At 45.7% G+C, this 19,588-nt stretch overlaps 1 protein-coding gene across 2 annotated transcripts in view; it reads right to left on the reverse strand.

The window, feature by feature from the left end:
• Positions 1–8,223: 8,223 nt before the first annotated feature.
• Positions 8,224–19,588, reverse strand: part of RPN2 (ribophorin II) — a 60,081-nt gene continuing 48,716 nt past the window's right edge. The window contains exons 12-17 of one of the 2 annotated variants that reach the window (XM_068565403.1): positions 19,124–19,318; positions 17,775–17,861; positions 16,148–16,243; positions 14,682–14,757; positions 12,989–13,118; positions 8,224–8,542 (exon numbers count right to left, since the gene is read on the reverse strand). In XM_068565403.1, coding sequence (XP_068421504.1) covers positions 8,530–8,542; positions 12,989–13,118; positions 14,682–14,757; positions 16,148–16,243; positions 17,775–17,861; positions 19,124–19,318 — 597 coding nt within the window. In that variant the 3' untranslated portion in view covers positions 8,224–8,529. Of the gene's footprint in view, positions 8,543–11,403; positions 11,471–12,988; positions 13,119–14,681; positions 14,758–16,147; positions 16,244–17,774; positions 17,862–19,123; positions 19,319–19,588 lie in introns of those variants that run through there. The other variant, XM_068565402.1, reaches the window with a different exon arrangement.

Raw genomic sequence — 19,588 nt, forward strand, 5'->3', positions numbered from 1 at the left:
AGTAGGTTGGGAGAACTGGAAGTAGGTTGGGCTAAGACTGAGGTCCTTTTGGGACGCAGATAGTCAGTCTTAACACTGGAATCTCCATCACCCTAATTCCAGGTGTCCTGTCCCGTCTTGCCTTTACTCCAGTGCCCCCAGACTGAGATTTACCTTTCTTTCTGCGACAGGAATTCCCAAGGATGAAGATTCTGCGTATATTTCCTGCTCCCTGCAGCTGAGACACAACTGCATCCGGTTAATCCTATTTAATTTCTGACCTACCTTTTCCTTTATAAATACAATAAAATTCCCCTGTACTGGTCTGCATTTCAATTTTTCTTTTATCTTCAACCTAATTTTTTCATGTTTTACATAGTTACATTTCCCGAAGTGGTATTACAAGATATTTTTTTTTAAAAAAGCTAATATTTACCAAACACTCAGTGTCAGCCGGGCAGCTTCATGTGTAGAATCTCATGCGCTCCTCACACAGCCTAATGGGAGGTATTGGCATCCTTCTCATTTCACAGACAAGGAACTGAGGCACAGAAGGGTGAACTGAATTGCCACGGTCACTGCTGGCAAGGAGAGAGCTGGGATTCAAACCCAGGGGGTCCAGCCCAGAACCGGGCTCTTAGCCATATTTGTCTACTCTGGGTGAAAGTCATCCTTCATCCACTGGTGACTTGTTCACCTATGAGCAATACCATTTATTCATTCAACAAATATTTCTAGAGCTCCCACTATGTGCCAAGTGCTGTTCTAGGCACTGGGAATACAGTTGTGAGCAAACAAAGTCCCTGACCTCATAGAGCTTATATTCTAGGACACAGGGAGGGGGAAGGGTAAGCTGGGACGAAGTGAGAGAGTAGCACTGACATATATACACTACCAAATGTAAAATAGACAGCTAGTGGGAAGCAGCCGCATAGCACAGGGAGATCAGCTCGTTGCTTTGTGACCACCTAGAGGGGTGGGATAGGGAGGGTGGGAAAGAGACGCAAGAGGGAGGGGATATGGGGATATATGTATATGTATAGCTGATTCACTTTGTTATAAAGCAGAAACTAACACAACATTGTAAAGTAATTATACTCCAATAAAGATGTTAAAAAAAAAAAAAACGGGAAAGAATAATAAAAACAAGTAAATACAGTAAATCCCCTGCATACGAAAGAGTTCTGTTCTGAGAGTGCATTCGTAAGCTCAATTTGTTCGTTTATGTCCAACAAAGTTAGCCTAGGTACCCAACTAACACAATCGGCTATAGAGTACTGTACTGTAGTAGGTTTATAATACTTTTCACACAAATAATACATAAAGAACAAACACAAAAAAATAAAGAAAACATTTTTAATTTTACAGTACAGTACCTTGAAAAGTACAGTAGTCCAGTACAACAGCTGGCGCTTCTTAGCTGTACCAGCTACATCAATGCTGCTTTTACGCTTGCTTCCGGACATCCTGCGTTTGAAATAAAGATACTGAACTACTGTACTCTATATAGTACTGCACAGCAAAGTACACAAAAGCACAACCACTTACAGAGGATGCACACACGTGACAATGTACGCCAGACACGTGAACTAGCTTACGTGACTGGACATGCAAACGCATGTTCGCATCTTTGAAAGCTCACAACTTGAAGGTTCATGTGTAGGGGACTTACTGTATAGAATATGTAAGATGGTGGCGATTGCAAAGGGAAAAAAATTAAGGGGATGGGAGTGCTAGAGGGGATTATTTTATCTCTAGTGAATATGTATGCGGTGTGGTGGTTAGGGAAGGCCTCTCTGATGAGGGACATTTGAGTAAAGTCCCTCAAGAGTTGGCCTGGAGAATATCTCGGTGAAGAACATTCCAAGCAGAGTGAAAACCCAACACGAAGGTCCTGAGGCAAGAGCGTGGAGGGAGGAGGAGCAGAAGGTCAGTGTGTCTAGCTAGAGCACAGCGAGGCTGCGGGTGAAGGAAAGGAGGCCAAGAGGGAGCGGAAAGCCAGCTCATCGGACCCTTGGAGGCCATGGTAAGGACTTAAAAATCTCACCCTTGGTGAGATGGGAGCCATCGCAGAGTTTAAGCAGAATGATGTGATCTGACTTGTATTTAATGTCACTCTGAGAAAGGGTCAGATTCTGGATACATTCTTAGGGTAGAACTCATTTGCTAATGGATACGGTGTGGGGATTGGAGAGAAGTCAAGAATGACTCCAAAGTTTTTGGCCTGAGCAACTGGAAGGATGGAGTTGCCATTTAGGAGCTTTGGCGGTGGGGGGAGTATTAGGAGTTTGGGTGTAGACATACTGAGTCTGAGATGCCCCTTAAAGGCTCCAGTGAGGATGTTGAGTAGGCACCTGGGCGTACAAGTCTGGAGCCAGGAGAGAGGTCTGGTCAGCCGGTTTGGTTTGGTAGCCGTCACCCTTTAGATGGTCATTAAAGTGAGGAGAGTGGGTTAGATCACTAAGAGGAACAGAAAGAGCAGATGTCCAAGGACTACCCAGGGGCACCCCACATTTAAAGCTTGGAGGAAAGATGAGGAACCAGCAAAGGAGACTGAGAAGGAACAGGCAGTGAGATAACAGGAAAACTACAAGAGAGAAATTCCAGAAGCCAACTGAAGAAAGCGTTTTGAGAAGGGAATGATCTACTGTACCAAATGCTGCTGATGGGTCAAGTCAGCTGAGAATTGAACGTGAAAATGACCGTGGAAACCACTGATGACCTTGGCAAGAACAAATTGGGTCGATGGTGGAGGCAAAAGTCTGACTCGAGTGGGTTCAAGAGCAAATGGTAGGGGAATTCCCTGGCGGTCCAGTGGTTAAGACTTTGCCTTCCAATGCAGTGGGTGCAGGTTTGATCCCTGGTCGGAGAGCTAAGATCCCACATATGCCTCATGGTCAAAAAAACCAAAACATAAAACAGAAGCAATATTGTAACAAATTCAATAAAGACTTTTAAAAAATGGTCCACATCAAAAAAATCTTAAAAAAAAAAAAGAGAGAAAATGGCAGGAGAGGAGTCAGAGCTGGTGAGTATAGACCTGGCTGCCCAATATGGTGGTCACTGAACACATATGGCTGCTGAAAGGTGGCTAATGTCAACTGAGATGTGCTTTAAGTGGATTTCAAAGACAGTATGAAAAAAGAATACAAAATATCTCAGTAATGTTTTTTGTATTGATTACATGTTAAAATAATATTTTGAATAGATTGGGTTAAATAAAATATTAAAATTGAATTTCACCTGTTTCTTACTTATTTGTTATGGTTACTAGAAAATTTCAAATCACCTATGGGGCTTGCATTACATTTCTATTGGACAGCACTGGTAGAGACAATTCTTTGAAGAAGTTTTGCTATAAAGGGAAGCAGAGAGCTGAAGCCACTGACCAGATGTACCTATGTCGGTGATTACCCAACTTTTTCTATTCATGAACAGTTTCACCTGGGCCAGATACCCACACACATCACCTACACCACCACACAGCACCCCACACATAGCCTCTTCTTAGACTCCGAACTTTCCGAGACGGGATCAAAAGGTTCTATATTTTGACTTGGGTAATGGTTACACTAGCGTAATGTAAAATTTTAGATGTAAAAATTCATTGAGCTATACACTTAAGATTTGTGCATCTTACTATAAGTAAATTAAATCTAAAAAAAAAAAAGTGAAAGGTCTGGATGATGGGATGTGTGTTTGGATTAAAAGTACGAGAAGATTTGTAGCATCTCAGAGTTGATGAGGACTCAGAGGTGAGCAGTCCCATCTCCGGCCTTTTCCGACCTGGCACACACAGTGCTGGACCCGCATCCCCGTGGGCCCATCTCCCACACCAGGGCTGTAAAGCCAGCTCGGGGCTTCACCGGGTTCAGACCACCTGCTCTCTCTGGGAGCCCCCAGTTTGCCCTCCAAGAAATAATGTGAAGCGTGGGAAAGGCTCTGCGGGGGGCCACCGTGGCTCCGTGGAGGAGACAAAACCAACAATGGGGAACAAAAGCCCCCTTCAGAAGAGAAGGCTGGCCTTTGAGGGCCGCGGTCCACTTCAACCAAGCTGAGCGGGCTGGCCGAGAACCTGCCAAGGAAGGAGAACAAAGGAGGAGGCTGCTGAATGGTGGTTTCGCCAGGCCAGCCCGAGCCCCCCCTTCCTTCCCCCAGACCCACCTGCTCAGCTCTTTCCTCTGCCTGGCCCAACAAAAGCAAAGACTGAGGGCTCTCTCAACTTCCAATGAGTTTTTCAAATGAAATAACGACCACTGGGCCCCGCTGCCACTTGTGGTTTTCGAGGTGAATGCCGTTATAAAGGAAAAGACCGTGATGGCAACAATTCCGGTGCTTTATCTCCATTAACTACGACACTAATGGCAGCTTACAGGACTTAAACCCTCCCCGCAGAGGGACTGGGAGCTTCCCGTTCCTTTGGAGTCCCACTTAAGATGGAGTGCTATTATTTTTTTTTTTTTCCCTAAAGAAATGCTCTAGTCAATGGGGGACTTGTTGCTTATGATAATCCCTTATGTTTATATTAAAGTTCACAAAGGGGTTTCCCATCCATTGCTTCATGTGCTCCCTACCACAGCCCTTGGGGGAGGGCAGAGCAGAGGTAAGAGGTCGGGTCCTACAGCTCGGAGGGGGCAAAGCTTGGAACAGACTCCTGAGTCCAGGACAGTGCTCCTGTGTTGTTTCAAGCCTCCAGGCCCTTCAGGAAATGACAGCTGGGGAAGCAAGTGAATTCAACCAACCAACAAAGAAACGTGGACCTGGTACAAACTGCTTACTGGGCTCCTGCCAACGACACACAGGAAATAACAATGGTAATATCTATACTAATCCAAGAAAACTCTGAGTCAATGTCAGTGCCACACACTGTAGTCTGTGTTTTGGATGTGACCTCATTTAATCCTTATAAAGCCCTCAGAGGTATTATCCCATTTTTACTGATAAGAAACTAAGGCCCAGGGGGTTGAAGAAAGGTCGGCTGGGCTCTGACCTGCTGTGTTGAGTACTCTTTATAGAGAAGGCAAGGCCCAGGCAGTACTGTGGTGTCAAATGAAAACCAGAGCTGCACAGCAGCTAAAGAGGTAAAAACAGATTTTATTCAGGACTACTGCAATAGGGGGAAAGAGACCTCATATAGAAGTGGGCTCAATTCTGAATACAGCATGGTCTAGTGGGAACTGATAGCCAAGGAGCAGGGTGGGGATCAGTGGATGGAAACTTACCAAGAAGATACATCAGGGGTAAGGGGATTCTAGCTAAGCTGACCTAACAGGATTCTGGCTGGAGATAGGCCAGGAAGATCAGACATCACCTGGGAGATGGTGGAGGGTGAGGAATCTGACCACATATCAGGGTGATCAGACATGGAGGTGGGAGGGTCTGGTTAAACTGCTTAGCAGGGTTCTTGCTAAAACTAGATTTTAAAAGAAAGAGTACAGATGGGCGTAGGAGAAATTTCAGGATCCTGACTAAAGTTTGGTCAAGCAAAGGATCTTTGCTAGTAGCAAATAATTTGAGCAACAAATCCAGTGGGTTTCATTAGGCCTGTTCTCAACTGCAGCCTCCCCAGATCTACCACAAGGCTAGAAGCAAGCAGACTCTCTCCTGCAGCCTTCAAGAGGCTTCTCCCAGTGGGTAGGGCCAGAAAGACAGCATACGAGCTGTTTCTGCCTCTGCTATATCTCAGCATAAAATTCAAGTTCCCTTAATTTGCTGTCAGTCTTAATATAAAATCTATCCCCTTTACCACGGCCCTTAAAATCCATATTTGTTATGGCTTCCAAGGATACTCTCTTCCTTGCTAGCTCCGCCCTAGTTACCCTGGCCTGCTTTCAGTTCAGATACGCCAAGCTCTTGCCTCAGAACCTTTGCCTATGTTGCTTCTCTGCCTAGAATGTTCTTCCCCAGTTCTGCAAAGTCTGTCTCTTTTCCTTCGATTGTCAGCTTGAGCCTTCCCAACCCCTCTAGATAAATATTCCTTTTCAGATTTGTGATTACTCTGCTCCCTTTCCCTTGTCCCCTCCGGGATATAAGTGGACCAAGGGCAGGGAACAATCTGTCTTGCTCACTGCCACAGCTGGGCCAAGCACAGAGCCTGGCATGTAGCAAATGTCTGCTGTGCTTTATTCCCCAGCTCCTCTAGGTCTGCAGGCCAGCCCGGAACCAGCCATGGCGCCCCTGAGCCCTGCCAGCCCCTTCTCCAGGAAGCCGTTTCCTGATCTCCTGCCGTTCAGCCACTGCACTTCTATGCTCAGGCTCTACTGTCTCTTCTCTACACCTCTGTCCAGCAGGCCTCAACCAGTCTGTCTTCCAGAACTATACAGGTCTGGTTACAGGTGCGACAGTACCAGGTGGGTGGGTCTCCTGCTCTCCTCCCTTCCCCACCACTCTGAGCTGCTGAGGTCACAGCAGCCATAAGCAGGGACACTAGGAGCCACCCAACAGCAGTGGGAGACCAACATCACCTTTTCCCATCAGGGTGGGATAAGAAGCTAAAATTTAAAAGCAAGGCTTTCAAAGTCATACGTCTACAGGAGCCAGGCAGGTACCAATCGTGCGAAGTTGGTGGGAGGACCGATGCCAGAGTAGGTGGAACCCGTGGGGGCAGGACTGTGGCAGACTGGAGAGTGCAGGCCCAACCCAAAGGCAGCAGATGCTATTCAGCTTCAGCTGATTGTTGTCATACAGGAATCAGGCCCAATGTTGCCGGCTCTGATTTTCTTTTTCCAGAGAATCCCAAACCCCCAATTGGATTTTTTTAAAATAAATTTATTTTACTTATTTTTATAAATTTATTTATCTTTGGCTGCGCTGGGTCTTCGTGGCTGCACACAGGCTTTCTCTAGCTGCGGCGAGCGGGGGCAGCTCTTCGTTGCGGTGCGCGGGCTTCTCATTGCGGTGGCTTCTCTTGTTGCGGAGCACGGGCTCTAGGCGTGCGGGCTTCAGTAGTTGTGGCACGCGGGCTCAGTAGTTGTGGCTCGCGGGCTTAGTTGCTCCGTGGCATGCGGGATCCTCCCGGACCAGGGCTCGAACCCGTGTCCCCTGCACTGGCAGGCGGATTCTTAACCACTGTGCCACCAGGGAAGTCCCCAAATTGGATTTTTATATGAATTTTCTCAATTTGTAAATGTTAGCAACTAACTCAATTTAAAAAACCCAAAAAACACTATGGATCAAATAAAACATGGGCCACCGGTTTGCAACCTCTGGGAAAGGTGAGGTCTCCTTCCTATCTGAGAGGCACCCCTGTTATTGCCCATATTGGTCTCTCCCCTGCAGAGTCCCATTCAGAACTAGCCAAAGTTCCAGAATCTCCTTTCCTCTTTCCCCAATTAAAATCCCCATTTTGAAGGGGCAAGTCCAGCTATGTTAGAAAGCACTCTGATTAAAATAATTTCTACCCCCCAAACTCAATAAATACTCCTAGGATTACCTGCATTTCAAAAGTTATCTACTATTATGTTTCAATTAATAGTAGAGGCAATGAGCCAAAGTACATAACTATGGGCCAATTAGGACAGATACCAAGCACTGAGCCAAGCACTTCAGATGCATGAAACTCTTTCAGCCGTATGAGGAGGTACTGTTATTATCTTTTACGGAAGAAAAAAAAGGAGGCTTAGCGACATTAAGCCACTTGCCCGAAGTCCTTCAGCGTGTAAGTGGTAACAGTAGGCTTGCCCAACACTGAAGTCTGCACACATAAACACTGCTCAATATTACTTCTCTAAGTGATATCGTATAACCTCCATGTAATGGTCGTCCCGGGCACAACTTCCAAAGGGGCATTCTTGAGATGCATGTGTCCCTCTAAGAACCTAAGATAGCTCATGGGCTCAGCCTTCTTTTAAGATAATCCCTTCCCTTCCCCACTGCACGCCAAGACCAAACTTTCAAGGCAAAAGCAGAGGGGTCTTCAGATATCGACAGGACATAGTTGGTATCCAGTGCTGGAGATGAAGAAAGGATGCTGGCTTTTCCAGGTAATCCTCAGCTCTGCTAAGAAAGAGGTGACAGGGGGCACGAGTCCGATCCCTGGTCGGGGAACTAAGCTCCCACATGCCACGCGGCGCGGCCAAAAAAAAAAAAAAAAAAAAAAAATAGAAAGAGGTGAGAAGGACCAACGTAAAACGTCCTGGAGAAACACCCCGGCCACTGTGTCGAGCACACTTCCCAACAAAGGCCTCATGTTACATCCCCCGGGGATCCAATCAGCCCCAAAGTACCGGAAGAAACTCTCAGGTCTTCATTCCTGTTATTCTCTTTATTCCATAACAGATTAATTACAGATTTCAACTTTTCAATGCAACATGTGGGTAAGTTGGAATATTCACAGCATCGTGCTAGGGCACCATGCCAAAGAAACAGAGTATCTGGGCTCACAGGTACCTGCTCTGTGTTGGGCAAACAGAAAAACAAGCAAAACGATTTTGACTTTTTTCTTTTTAAATAAAGGTTTTTTTTCATTCCTCTTCTCAAACTATGAATTATTCTTGACTCCTTTTCTTGATATTCACTTCAGCTTTCAGAATTTCCTTCCTTTTTCTGGAACTAATGTGCTGTTCTGAAAGAAAATGGAGACAAACACAAAATTATTGAAGATTTCAATTCAGTGTTGCAGCTCCTAACTGGTGACAACAGAGAGACCAAGGTACTAGGAGATCCCATTTATAAGGGAACAATCATTCATCTATTAATTCTATTTATGCCCCATCTCATTTCACAAAAGAATATAAGACAGATAGCTCGAACTAAAGCTGACAACATCTTAAATAAACAATGAAACACACCTGATGATACCTAAGTGTGGTATGTGAAAACACAAGATGAGGTAATTCCAGGCACACCTCTCACGGTACAAGGCCAAAAAGACACTGTACATTTCAACTAGATGAATAGAAGAATGCTCGTCTTCAATTTCCCAGACTCCAGGTCTGCCAAACAACACATGCCCTCACGTAGCTTGGAAGATGACATTCTGACCTCTCGGTACAGAAATCTGCACCACATTCCTACCATGTGGTCATGTTCTTGTCAGTGATCAGACTCGATGTCTAAACTTAAGAAAGAATGATTCTCAAAAACTGGACTCAGCTCACAGAAAAAGTTTAAGAGGGGATAAAAACACTAACTCTCTTTATCCCTTCTTTCTCCACGGCTGCCCCCCGCTAGACTCCAGGAAGTGACGGGGAAACACAAGAAGGGAAATGACAATCTGGACAGACACTGTGCAACCAGAGGGTGACAGCACCAAGTAAGTGATTCAGACGGTTCTGGTGAGCAGAAGCAAGGTGCTCACACACATGCCGTCCTCAGCAGGCAGCTGTCCCCAGTGGTGAGAGCTGATGTGATGACAAGGCGGTCTTGCAGAATGGCAGGCTCCAAACCAATTAATCAACAGTTCCAAGCGGCACGCGTGCACAGGCATGGAACTCATCCTGAGGACCAAAGTGAGTGCCCCTAATTCTCTGCCAGCATTCAGAGGTTCCCAGGTGTGTGTTCCAGGAATTCCGTGGCGGTCCAGTAGTTAGGACTCCGAGCTTCCACTGCAGGGGACACGGGTTCGATCCCTGGTCGGGGAACTAAGATCCCACAAGCCACGTGGTGCGGCCAAAAAAGAAAAATAGTGTGTGTGTTCCGAAACGTTCATGCAGAGAGGACAGCGTTAATTATGAAATAAGAACAGCAGAAAGGGTAGTGACCCACAAGCCTCCATCTTAGCTAAGAAATTAGCCCTCTGTTACGCCTGATCAAATCGATACCTGTTCTCAGATCAAAAACACTTGGCTACTAGGGACTTTCCTCTAAAAGACAAGGTCCCAACCTCAGGAAGTCCCAAATGTCCAAATGATCAAGTGACTTTCCTCTTTCTCAAGCAGTATGGTTTGGGGGTAGCAGGGTGGGGGCAGACTATCTAAAAATCAAGAAAAACAAAACCAATCCAGTTAGTTTTAAAGAATTAAAGAGCTCAATACTTAGCAGAAAGGACTAGTTCTGAAAGCAAATCTCAGCGAGAGCAACTATAATTCAGGACAAAACCAAATAGATAAGGCTAAGGAATGGCGGGTGGGGAGAAGGGACAGACCACAAAGAGACACGGGAGCTCGTTGGAGTGTGGAAATAAGTTTGTACCTTGGCTGAGGTAGTGTTTACAAGACTGTCCACTACGTCTTTCAAGATTCACAGAATTGTACACTAACAAGGGTGAATTTTACTGTATATGAATTAATCCTGAAAAAACAAAACCAAAACAAATGTAGTCGCTTTCTGTGTTGAGAACTAGATGTTCCAGCTTACGTTCACACATCAGTGAAAAAGGCTCTACATTCTATGCTTTTGTTGATTACTCCTATTTTCAGAGGAGTGAAAATTAGATGGCTTTGTTGCTTTGGCAGGGAAAGCCATTTCCATGGCAAAGGACGAGAGGGAACATGACTTGAAAACTCAAATACCTCCCTCCTCTTTGTTGGTCTAGTACAGGGGTCAACAAACTGTGCCCCACGGGCCAGATGCAGCCCACCACCTGTTTTTGTAAACAAAGTTTCATTGGAACATGGCCATGCGGGTTTGTTTACGTGGGCTATGGCTGCTCTCACATTATAGTGGCAGAGTTGAGTAGTAGTAACAGAGACCGTATGGCCTGCAAAGTCTAAAGTACTATCATCTGGCTCTTTCTAGAAAACTTTTGCCAATCCTTGGTCGAAAGGAGCTGATCAGTGAAGCATCAGACACTCTCTTCTCCTTCCCTCCCTTCACCTTCCTCCACTCCCATCCTCATCCTAGGACTGACACAATGGAGAACGGGTGATATTTCACTTGACATTTTAGTCACACAGGGAGCTGCCCTGAACCATATATCCTGAGCTCTAGGAACCTGGGTTTTGATGATGCTGGCTTTGATCTGTGGCCATCAGTCTTCATAATTTAGTGTCTCACCAAACCACACTGTTTGGCCCAATCAGAGGTTAATATTACAAAAAGGCCTAGAACAGTGACAAGGTGTGCCAGGATTTGCCATGGGACCATCATTTAATGAATTTAGATGTCCTGAATGGGGGGGGGGATGTGTGTCCCCTTTTAAGAAGTCCAAGGTTGAATCTGTCTATCCTCAACTCTGTTCTCCTATGAACACAGAGAGGGGCTGTGTCTATAAAGTACCCCGTGGGACACAAGGGAGGATGGAGCCTTACAGTCAAAGTCAGGTCAGAGCTGCTCTGCTGCAAAGTTACCATTAGCTAGGCTAACTCAGGGGGCTTTGGCTTTTGCCCTGGTCCAGTTACAGCTTGGTCCAGCAAGTGGGGAAATGGCCTCAGAACTCAGCTTCGGCTTAGGGAGGGATGGGGAGGAACAAGTGTGCTGAAAATCAGATAAATAACTGACATGCATGAGGTGGGCAAGATGGAAAGGGGCCCTGCTCCTGGGATGAGTCGCCCTTCATCTTTACCGTAGTGTCCTATATTTTGCCAATCTACTGCTCTGCTCTGCAGCGATCCTGCCAAAGGAAAGAGGGTTTGAGAGTCAAGAAAGGACAGTAAGAAGAGAAATAAGCTGAGGAAAGAAATGGCAAACACCCGACCAGAGCTTCTGTTAGAGTCACCGTTTTCCCCAGGGGCAGAGCTTGCTCTAGGACTCAGGAAGACGGCAACAGAGTGGGCTGTGACTTTCTATATAGGATGGAGGGTGGGATGAGAACCATGGTCTTCCTCCCCAGAAAGTGTACACAATGTTAGCCTTCCAGACTAGGAACTCCCGCTGAGCAGGATCTAAATCAAATGGTTCCCACTCCCATCTCTCCTTAATCTTGTTCATCTTGTGTGGGCAACTTCCAGAAAAGAGTGAACTCAGCAGAGGACAGCCTTTTGGCTCCCTGGGGCCTGGACGGGCTGCTCTGAGGGAACAGGGCTCTGCTCAGGGAAAACAGCTCAGTCCTGGCTCTTTCTCAGACGCAGTGCAGAGCCGCCAAGTTCAGGCTGCTGGAGGGGCAGAGAAGTGAGCCAGTGGCCACTGCTGGTGCTAAGGGAAGCTCTAGCGGAATCTGGACGACCACAGGCGGGCAGGGAGCACGCTGGGGCCAGTATCCACGGTGAGGCACTCGGAGAGCTCCGTGGAGGCTCAGGCAGGGAGGAGACGTGGGGCTCTCCCGCCCACAACAGTCTCTGAGCAAGCCTCTCTCTGATGTGACCAACTTAACTGGCAGCCGCACTGGGGGGCTAACACTATCGTGTCACATTCTTCCAGCGAAAGTCCTGGAGGCGAGAAAGTAGGGCACGTCTGAAACGGTGAACTTCCAAAGGTGAAAGCAATTCTGACCTTTTCTTATTGACCTTCACGTGGCTGAAATCACCCAAGTTCTAATAAAGTCAAATCAATGAGAAACACCTACGTGACATTTAAATTTGCTTCTAATCCAGGTTCAAAAGTCAAGCTGCCAGCGAGCTGCCATTGCGGGGGGACCTGACCATTTGTGTGAACCTAAGTTTGTCTGGTTCTTGGGGATGTGATGCGGGCCACTGAGCAGTGCTCCCTGCTGGGGGCCTCTGTAAAGCCCGACGCGGTTTCTGGGGGGAAGAGCATGGACCTCAAACTTAGGAGGAAGAGCTCCGGGAGGCTGCTGTGGTTGCAGAAGGGTCCTTCTCGAGGGCACGGGAGGAGGGCAGAAAAGGGTTTTCTGCGGTAGCAGAGGAGAAAACTGTTACACAGCCAGCACACTAACAACAACCTTCTGCCACCTGTCCTAACCCATTTTAATCTTCATAAAGCAATTATTTTCTTCTCTTGTTTTAATGTGCCGGGGCATAAATTGTTGTGGTTTTAACATATTTAAAACTTATCACCAAGGCTCTTTTCTGATTTAAAAAGGCTTCTGTATTGGGCTGGATTAAGGTGTCACACTGGCCCCTAAGGACATGAATCATTTTGCCACATACCGTTGTTCAAAGAGCTGGGTGGACAGAGCTGACAACAATATTTCTAATCCCACTCTGGGTCCCTAGCCCGTCCCCAACCTTACCTCTTGATTGCCTGCTGGGCCAGCATGCGATTGCCAGCCAAAAACGTCAAGCTGCCCAAGATGGCCAGGTACTTCAGGGTCTGGAACATGTTGAGTTGCGTCCAGTAGACATACATGAGCCCCAGCATAGCTACAAGGACAGGCGTCATGATAGCCAATTAAGTAAAACAGTGACATTGCCCTGAGCAGAGGAGAGTTAGAAGCCAGAAACTGCAGATCCTAAGAGGTCTGTATTTATAGACCAGCTTGTTTTATTCCTTTTATCTGATGCCAGAAAATAAACAGCTCAATATACTTGCTTCTCAGCCTTGGCTACCAAGAAATCCAGAGGTAAAAACCAGATCTCAGCAACTTGGTTCCACGTTCCAGCTTGCATCTTTGTTCTTTAACGCAGGTTTTGTTGTTGTTTGTTTTTTAAGTTATGTCATGTTACATTTGGGATTCAGTTGATTTTTTAAATTCTGAATGAAAGCCCATAGGATTAAAGAAATGAATCATTTTTCTTTTCATTAAAAAAATTTTTAGGGCTAATTTGCCACTGTGACTAGGAAGGAAGCAAGGAGGACAGAGGAGGAAGGTTTAGTCAAAGGGACTCAGGTCTGGGCACTGAGAACCCTGGGTTCTGGCCCAGGCTCTGCCCTTCGCAGCCACTTAATTTCTCTGAGCCTAAATTCTCTCACCCATCAAACAAGGATCATAATTCCTACCCTGGTCACCCCCGTCAGGGTTGTGATGAGAATCAAATGAGGGAATGTACACAAAAAGCACTCTGGCCAAAAAAAGTCATGGCTCTAAATAAATTTATATTCAGGTTTTGTTCTCAGCCTGACCCGGGAGGGCTATCACTCAAATTCAGTTAACTGGGCTGGAGAGAAAGGTCATCCTGTCAATTCTGTCCAGAAGGATGACAGATGAACTACAGCAGGGGTTCTTAGCCCTTTCTGAAGTCATGGACCACTGTTAGAATTTTGATCAAAGTTACAGACTCTCTCTTTCCCCAGGAAAACAGAGATACACATTTGCCTAGAGTTTCAAGGGATTCGTCTGTGGACCCCTATAGAATCAGCACACTATGGACACGGAGAGGGTGACTCCTGAAAGAGTCAAAGAAATCAGAAAAGAATATTAAAGTCTCAGTGAAATGCAAGGGTCACCAATTCAATAGTATCAAAAGTTTCTGAAATGCCTAACTGATTTGTGAATTTACTGTCTTGTAACATTTAGGTTCTAAGTTCTCAAGAGAACAATGCAGGACAGCATGTCTGACTGTGGAAGGGACTGTTTTCTACTACTGTCCAGACACAGCCGCTAGCAAATGTGAAGATGGATACGTTGGGGGAAGATAACCTTTGGAAACTGCATTAATGCTGTTCACTCAGGAAGATGGCTCAATGTAAAGATACAGTAAGTGAGTAATCTCTGGAAATGAACAGAGCTATTAAATAAGGGTAAAACGACCTGCCAACGGCAGCCTAGTACAATGAAACCCAATATAATGACAGCTGTTCTAAGCTGATGGGCCAAACAGGTTTATCATCATATTAACTGTCATAAAAAGCCAGGAGGAAGAGGGAAATGTTATGCTATTAAGTCATTATAGTTAATAGGTTGTGGGTCTACTTAACAGGGCTTTTGCGTAGGCAGGCAAAATGTCAAAGGAGGTTAAATGGAATTAGCAGCCTGGGGCGCTTACCAGCATGTCCCAGGTGAAAGATAATCGTGCTAGGAGCAAAAGTGAAGTTGGAGACATTGGCACCAATCCGGATCCACTGAACGATGGGGAGAAATAAATTAAAAAGACATTAGAACTTGAAAGGGAGGCAACACATGCCATGCCAATGCTAATCCAATAAACAGCCCTAAGGGCTTAAAAGTTCATGCATACCTGAAGAACAGGGAATTTTTCCAAGTGGCGACCACCCTATTATAAGTCCTCAGGAAAAACTGTTCCCTTTTTTCTTCAGAAAGGCATTCCAACACCTGCTCTCAAATGCGCTTGGGTAACTCAAACCTGAACATCATTTTTAATGACAGCAAACTTTTCTATTTTAAAACAGGTGAAACCATGAGGCTGAAAGGTCAGAAACTGTATTTGTGATGAAGTAACTGGCACCGCTGCTAATTTCTCTAAGTACTGGTGAGATAAACCCACCGGCAGTTGGGAGGATGCACATGCTCTGGCTGTGGGTTCCATGCTTTTTGAAATTCTGATCACTCAAAGGAACAGGTGCCCATACCCTAGGTCTGGTTCCTGAAAGCTTGTGGCATGCCTTCCAGATTTAGACTGACCAATAATTCTTTTATTAAAATCAATGAATGAATTAGGAACACAAGCAACTTTCCAAAAGTAAGATCTAATGAGTTTTCCATACAGTTCTCAAAATTCTCTGAACTTTGAGGATGTGCATCTATGCTTATAATTTTTTAAAAAGAGACAAGGGAAAAAAAAGTTGGTTAAAAAAAGAATTCAAACAGTACATTAAAGTATAAAACGTAAAAATGACCTTCTTCTATACTCCCTAAAAGGCCCCCTCCATAGAGGTGACCAACACTAATAGATGATGCCTTTTTAAGGTTTTTAAACAAAGAGCATTGTACTAAACATACTATCCTACCCCTTGCCTTCTTCACTCAATAGGACATCTTGGCAACCTTGTCATATCGGTTGACAAGTACATAAATCTATCCATTCTTTTAATGAGCTGCATATTATTCCATTGTATGGATGTACATAATTTATTTAACACTTGCTTTTATGAGGACTTTAGATTGTTTATAGTTTTATGCTCCAAACAGTGCTGAAATACACAGCCCCTGTACACACTTTTTCTATAGCTATTAGCATCCGGTCTTGCTTTTTTCACACTTGACCTCATCTGAACGTTCCTACAGAGCATCCCCGTCTATACACTTTTACCATTTTTAATGGTTATTGGGTACTTTCTCAGGCCCCTTGATAATGGATCAGTTTTTCTCGTTGCTCCCCCATAATGGGGAATTTTAGTTATTCTAAAATTTTCTGACCATCGATTTGGGTCACAGCTGCTGGACCCCTCTGGAGCTGTGCTGAGGCCAGAGCACAAAGCCTCCTTTGGAACAGCTACATCTGCTGAGTCTGGCGCCAGACACACGCTGCCCATGCTAATTACAGCTACTCACCAGAGCGAAGAGCAGGAGCAAGGGTGAGAGGATCAGGGCAGTGAACGTATTGGACACGACCGTGGGGGGCCTCTTCTCCGGCTCGCGGAACAGATGCTGCCAAAAGAAGACAGGCCAGGAGTATTTCAAAATGTGCTCTTCCCAGCAGGGGCTGCCATGTATATGTACTAGGAATCAAACGCCAATGACAGTCAAGAAGAGGACATGCCTCCCAGAGGCTGAAAACTCCTGGCCGTGAGTGGCCACTTGGCCTTTTGCCTCTTCTCAACACGGGCTTCTGCTTCCAGAGGTCTGCTTCCGAAGACACGACACCAGTTCACTACTCCTGACCAACCCTCTTTTTCCCTCCAAGACATACTGCCATTTAGAGGTTGGAGAATGCAACCTATCAGGCAGCATTTGCCTAGTATCAAAGATGGTGCCCGGGTATTTGGATGGCTGGGGTGACACATCCAAGGCAGTACTCTGGATTTCATAATGCTTCTGGGTTCCTAGGGTAAGCATTATCATATTTTGCTAACCAACTTAAATTAGCTAACTGGTGTATAATAATTTAAAATTTGAAAATTTTCTTGCTTGCCAATGTCCAGCCAACCCAGCTCCATAACAAGGCAGCTCCTCCACCTGAGACTCCTGTTCCCAACATTTTAACCTCGGCTCCTCTTTGCTGCCACTGTCATGAAGGGACGTCTAACATTGCCTGTGGCAGTCACTGCTGCCTACTCCACCCTATAAATCAGTCAGCACCCTCTGTCATCATGCTTATACCTTCCACTATTTAACTGCATTTGACATTCTTAAACGATGCTATAGCAACATTAGGAGGATTTTAAAAAAGAAATCCTACTACTCTAGCTTTTGGGCCCTTGTCCTTTTTCTAACAGTGAAATCAGAGTAAGTAGTCTGCTTGGAACACTTCAACATTAATTCAAATGGGGATTTCCCTGTGACTGCAGTATGATCATTTCTCACGATTGCAAAACAGTCCACTGAGTGGCTCTACCTCAGTTTCTTTAACCAGTGCTCAAACTGTTTAATAATTATTGTTTATTTTGTAAACTGCTTTAGAAACTTTTCAAAGCTTTTCTTTCCTTATCTGTGAACTATTTTGATCCTCACAACAGTCCTATGGGCTGGGCTGGGCAGGGATTGCTAACATTTGTATGCAAGGAAAGTGAGTTCCAGGGAGAGAGGAAGGGCTTGCCTAGGGGAGGAAAGCCCTGTTCTCCAGTTGAGTTGTCCACCTGTGGGCTCCATCAGCCCTGGTCTATGCAGCAGCAGAGAGGAACAAAGCCAAACCCATCTGTGCTGTAGTATCAAGTAGTGATCTGAGGGCTAAACCTCCTGCATGTTTAGGAAAAACAGATTCGGGTTCTGATTTTGTCTCCAAATATCTGTTTTCTGGGAGCTGGTCAGTGGGCAGCTTGAGCCTGTTTTTTCAGCACTAGGATGGGGCTGATATTTGCCCTGCCTGATCCACAGGGTGGCAAAGACCAAACTATAAAATATCATATAAACAGGTTAAACAAGGGACCAGAGCCAGTGTCCAGGGGTCTGCTGCCCTCTCTCACTGTGTCCATTTCACATTTCTCTTCAATGTTTAGTGAAGAACCCCTCTGGGATCTACCTGAATTTCCTGTTTGGGGGTGAAAAGGTTCTTGGACAGGACAGTCGACGGAGCGTCTTCTTCAGGGAACCTGATGACCACATCAGCCTGAAAAAATAAATGCAGCCATTAAAGGCACAGGCGCAGAGAAGGAGGTGAAACTCATCAGCAGGACAGTATCTCCTAACTCACGTCCAGGACCCTAACTGAAAAAAGCTCCAAGCAGTCCAATCCCTTCTGATCCATTAGCCGACAAACTGAGGCAGTAAAAATTTCAAGAACAAAATAAGTATTTGTTGAAAATGCTTTTTGGAGCAAGAGTTCCAATTTTCTACTGGTCTGGTGAGCCCCACAGAGCTGCCTAATACAAAAATCCCAGCTGGTACTCAGGCTGTTACAGTTGCAATCAGAAACTGCTCCATGTCCCTGGGAAGTGTAATTTAGTCTCAGACCAAAAAAAAAAAAAAAAGAAATGAAAATGTGCTCTCATACAAAAAGCAGCCCAAAGTCCAAGAGACGAAAAGGAGCTTTGAATACAACATAAGAAAATGCAGCTGCCCCTTTGTCTTGCAAAGGGAGCCAACCACCACTCAAGGCCTGCAATTTGGCCTCTGCTACCTTTCCAACCTCACCGCCTACTGCTCTTGACCAGATTCAGGTGCTCCAGCAAAATGGACCCAACTCATATCTCACTGAAAGCACCTCAAGCTTTTCTGGAGGCTGTTACCCCAGCAATCAATCTACAGTCCCCCAGATACTATTCTGATAAACCCCTGCCAATTCTTCCCTAGTTCAAATGCCATGTCTTTCAAGCTTCCTCTCAACACACCAGTCAAAAGTGAGTTATGTAAGTGAAACACACTATGTAAACTATTAATACACCTTGCAGATGTTGGTTATTAGTTAATTAGCATTTTGCATATCCCACAATTCACTGTCCCACACCATCCTGAATTGGAATTGGATTTCAAATCTTAGGCCCTTCCCTGGCCCACGCTGTGAGGCCACGCCATATCTCAAAGGCCAAAGCCTTTATCTCATATCTATGTACCCCCCCACAGTGCTTTGCTGTATTATGAAAACCTTCTTCTAGTACTACTTTTATAGAAATTTGCTAGAACCCATGAGGGCAAATCTATACATCATTCATTCCCCAATCACTATATATTAAACCCCTAAGATGTGCCAGGCCACGTGCATGCCCCTAAGACTACTAATGGGGACAGCACACAGCCCCTCACCTCACAGTGCGTGCGCCCTGGGTGGCAGGGCGGGCCAGGGTAGACAGCCCATGCCCTGGAGAGGAGCTGTCTGTGGCTGACTGCAGCACAGCCGCTCTTGCCTGGGTCAAGATACATGGAGGCACATACCACATTCCACAGGATTGGGTTCTTCAAAGTAGCATCTCCGATGATCAAGTAGAGAGTGTAGGTGCCGGATGCAGAGTCAAATTCGAGCTTTCTCTCAGAGGTATCCAGTTCAAACTTGTACACGTTCTTGCTGTCCGGCTCCGCAACAAATACCACCTCCTGGCCAGTCTTCTGGTTATGGAGTCGGACAAATGTCTGGATAGAACAGTAACGCGACCCTTCATCTGATAATTTCAAAACTCCCTCTGGGCCCAACATCAAATCAACAAGGCAGCAGGCTGTCAGCTCTTTCATCGCAGTGGGAGCTCTGGGATCTGCCAGGCCTGCCCTAGAAAGCAGGAGGAGTGGCCGTCCCACCCTGCTTACTAGCTCAGAGATCAGAGATAACTTTTTGCTAGTATAAGAAATTTAACTTAGGGGTCCAGCCAATTCTCAACGACTTGTAGGCCGAATGCCCAGTTTGTG

The sequence above is a fragment of the Eschrichtius robustus genome, chromosome 16 (assembly GCF_028021215.1).
Source record: "Eschrichtius robustus isolate mEscRob2 chromosome 16, mEscRob2.pri, whole genome shotgun sequence".
NCBI lineage: Eukaryota > Metazoa > Chordata > Mammalia > Artiodactyla > Eschrichtiidae > Eschrichtius > Eschrichtius robustus.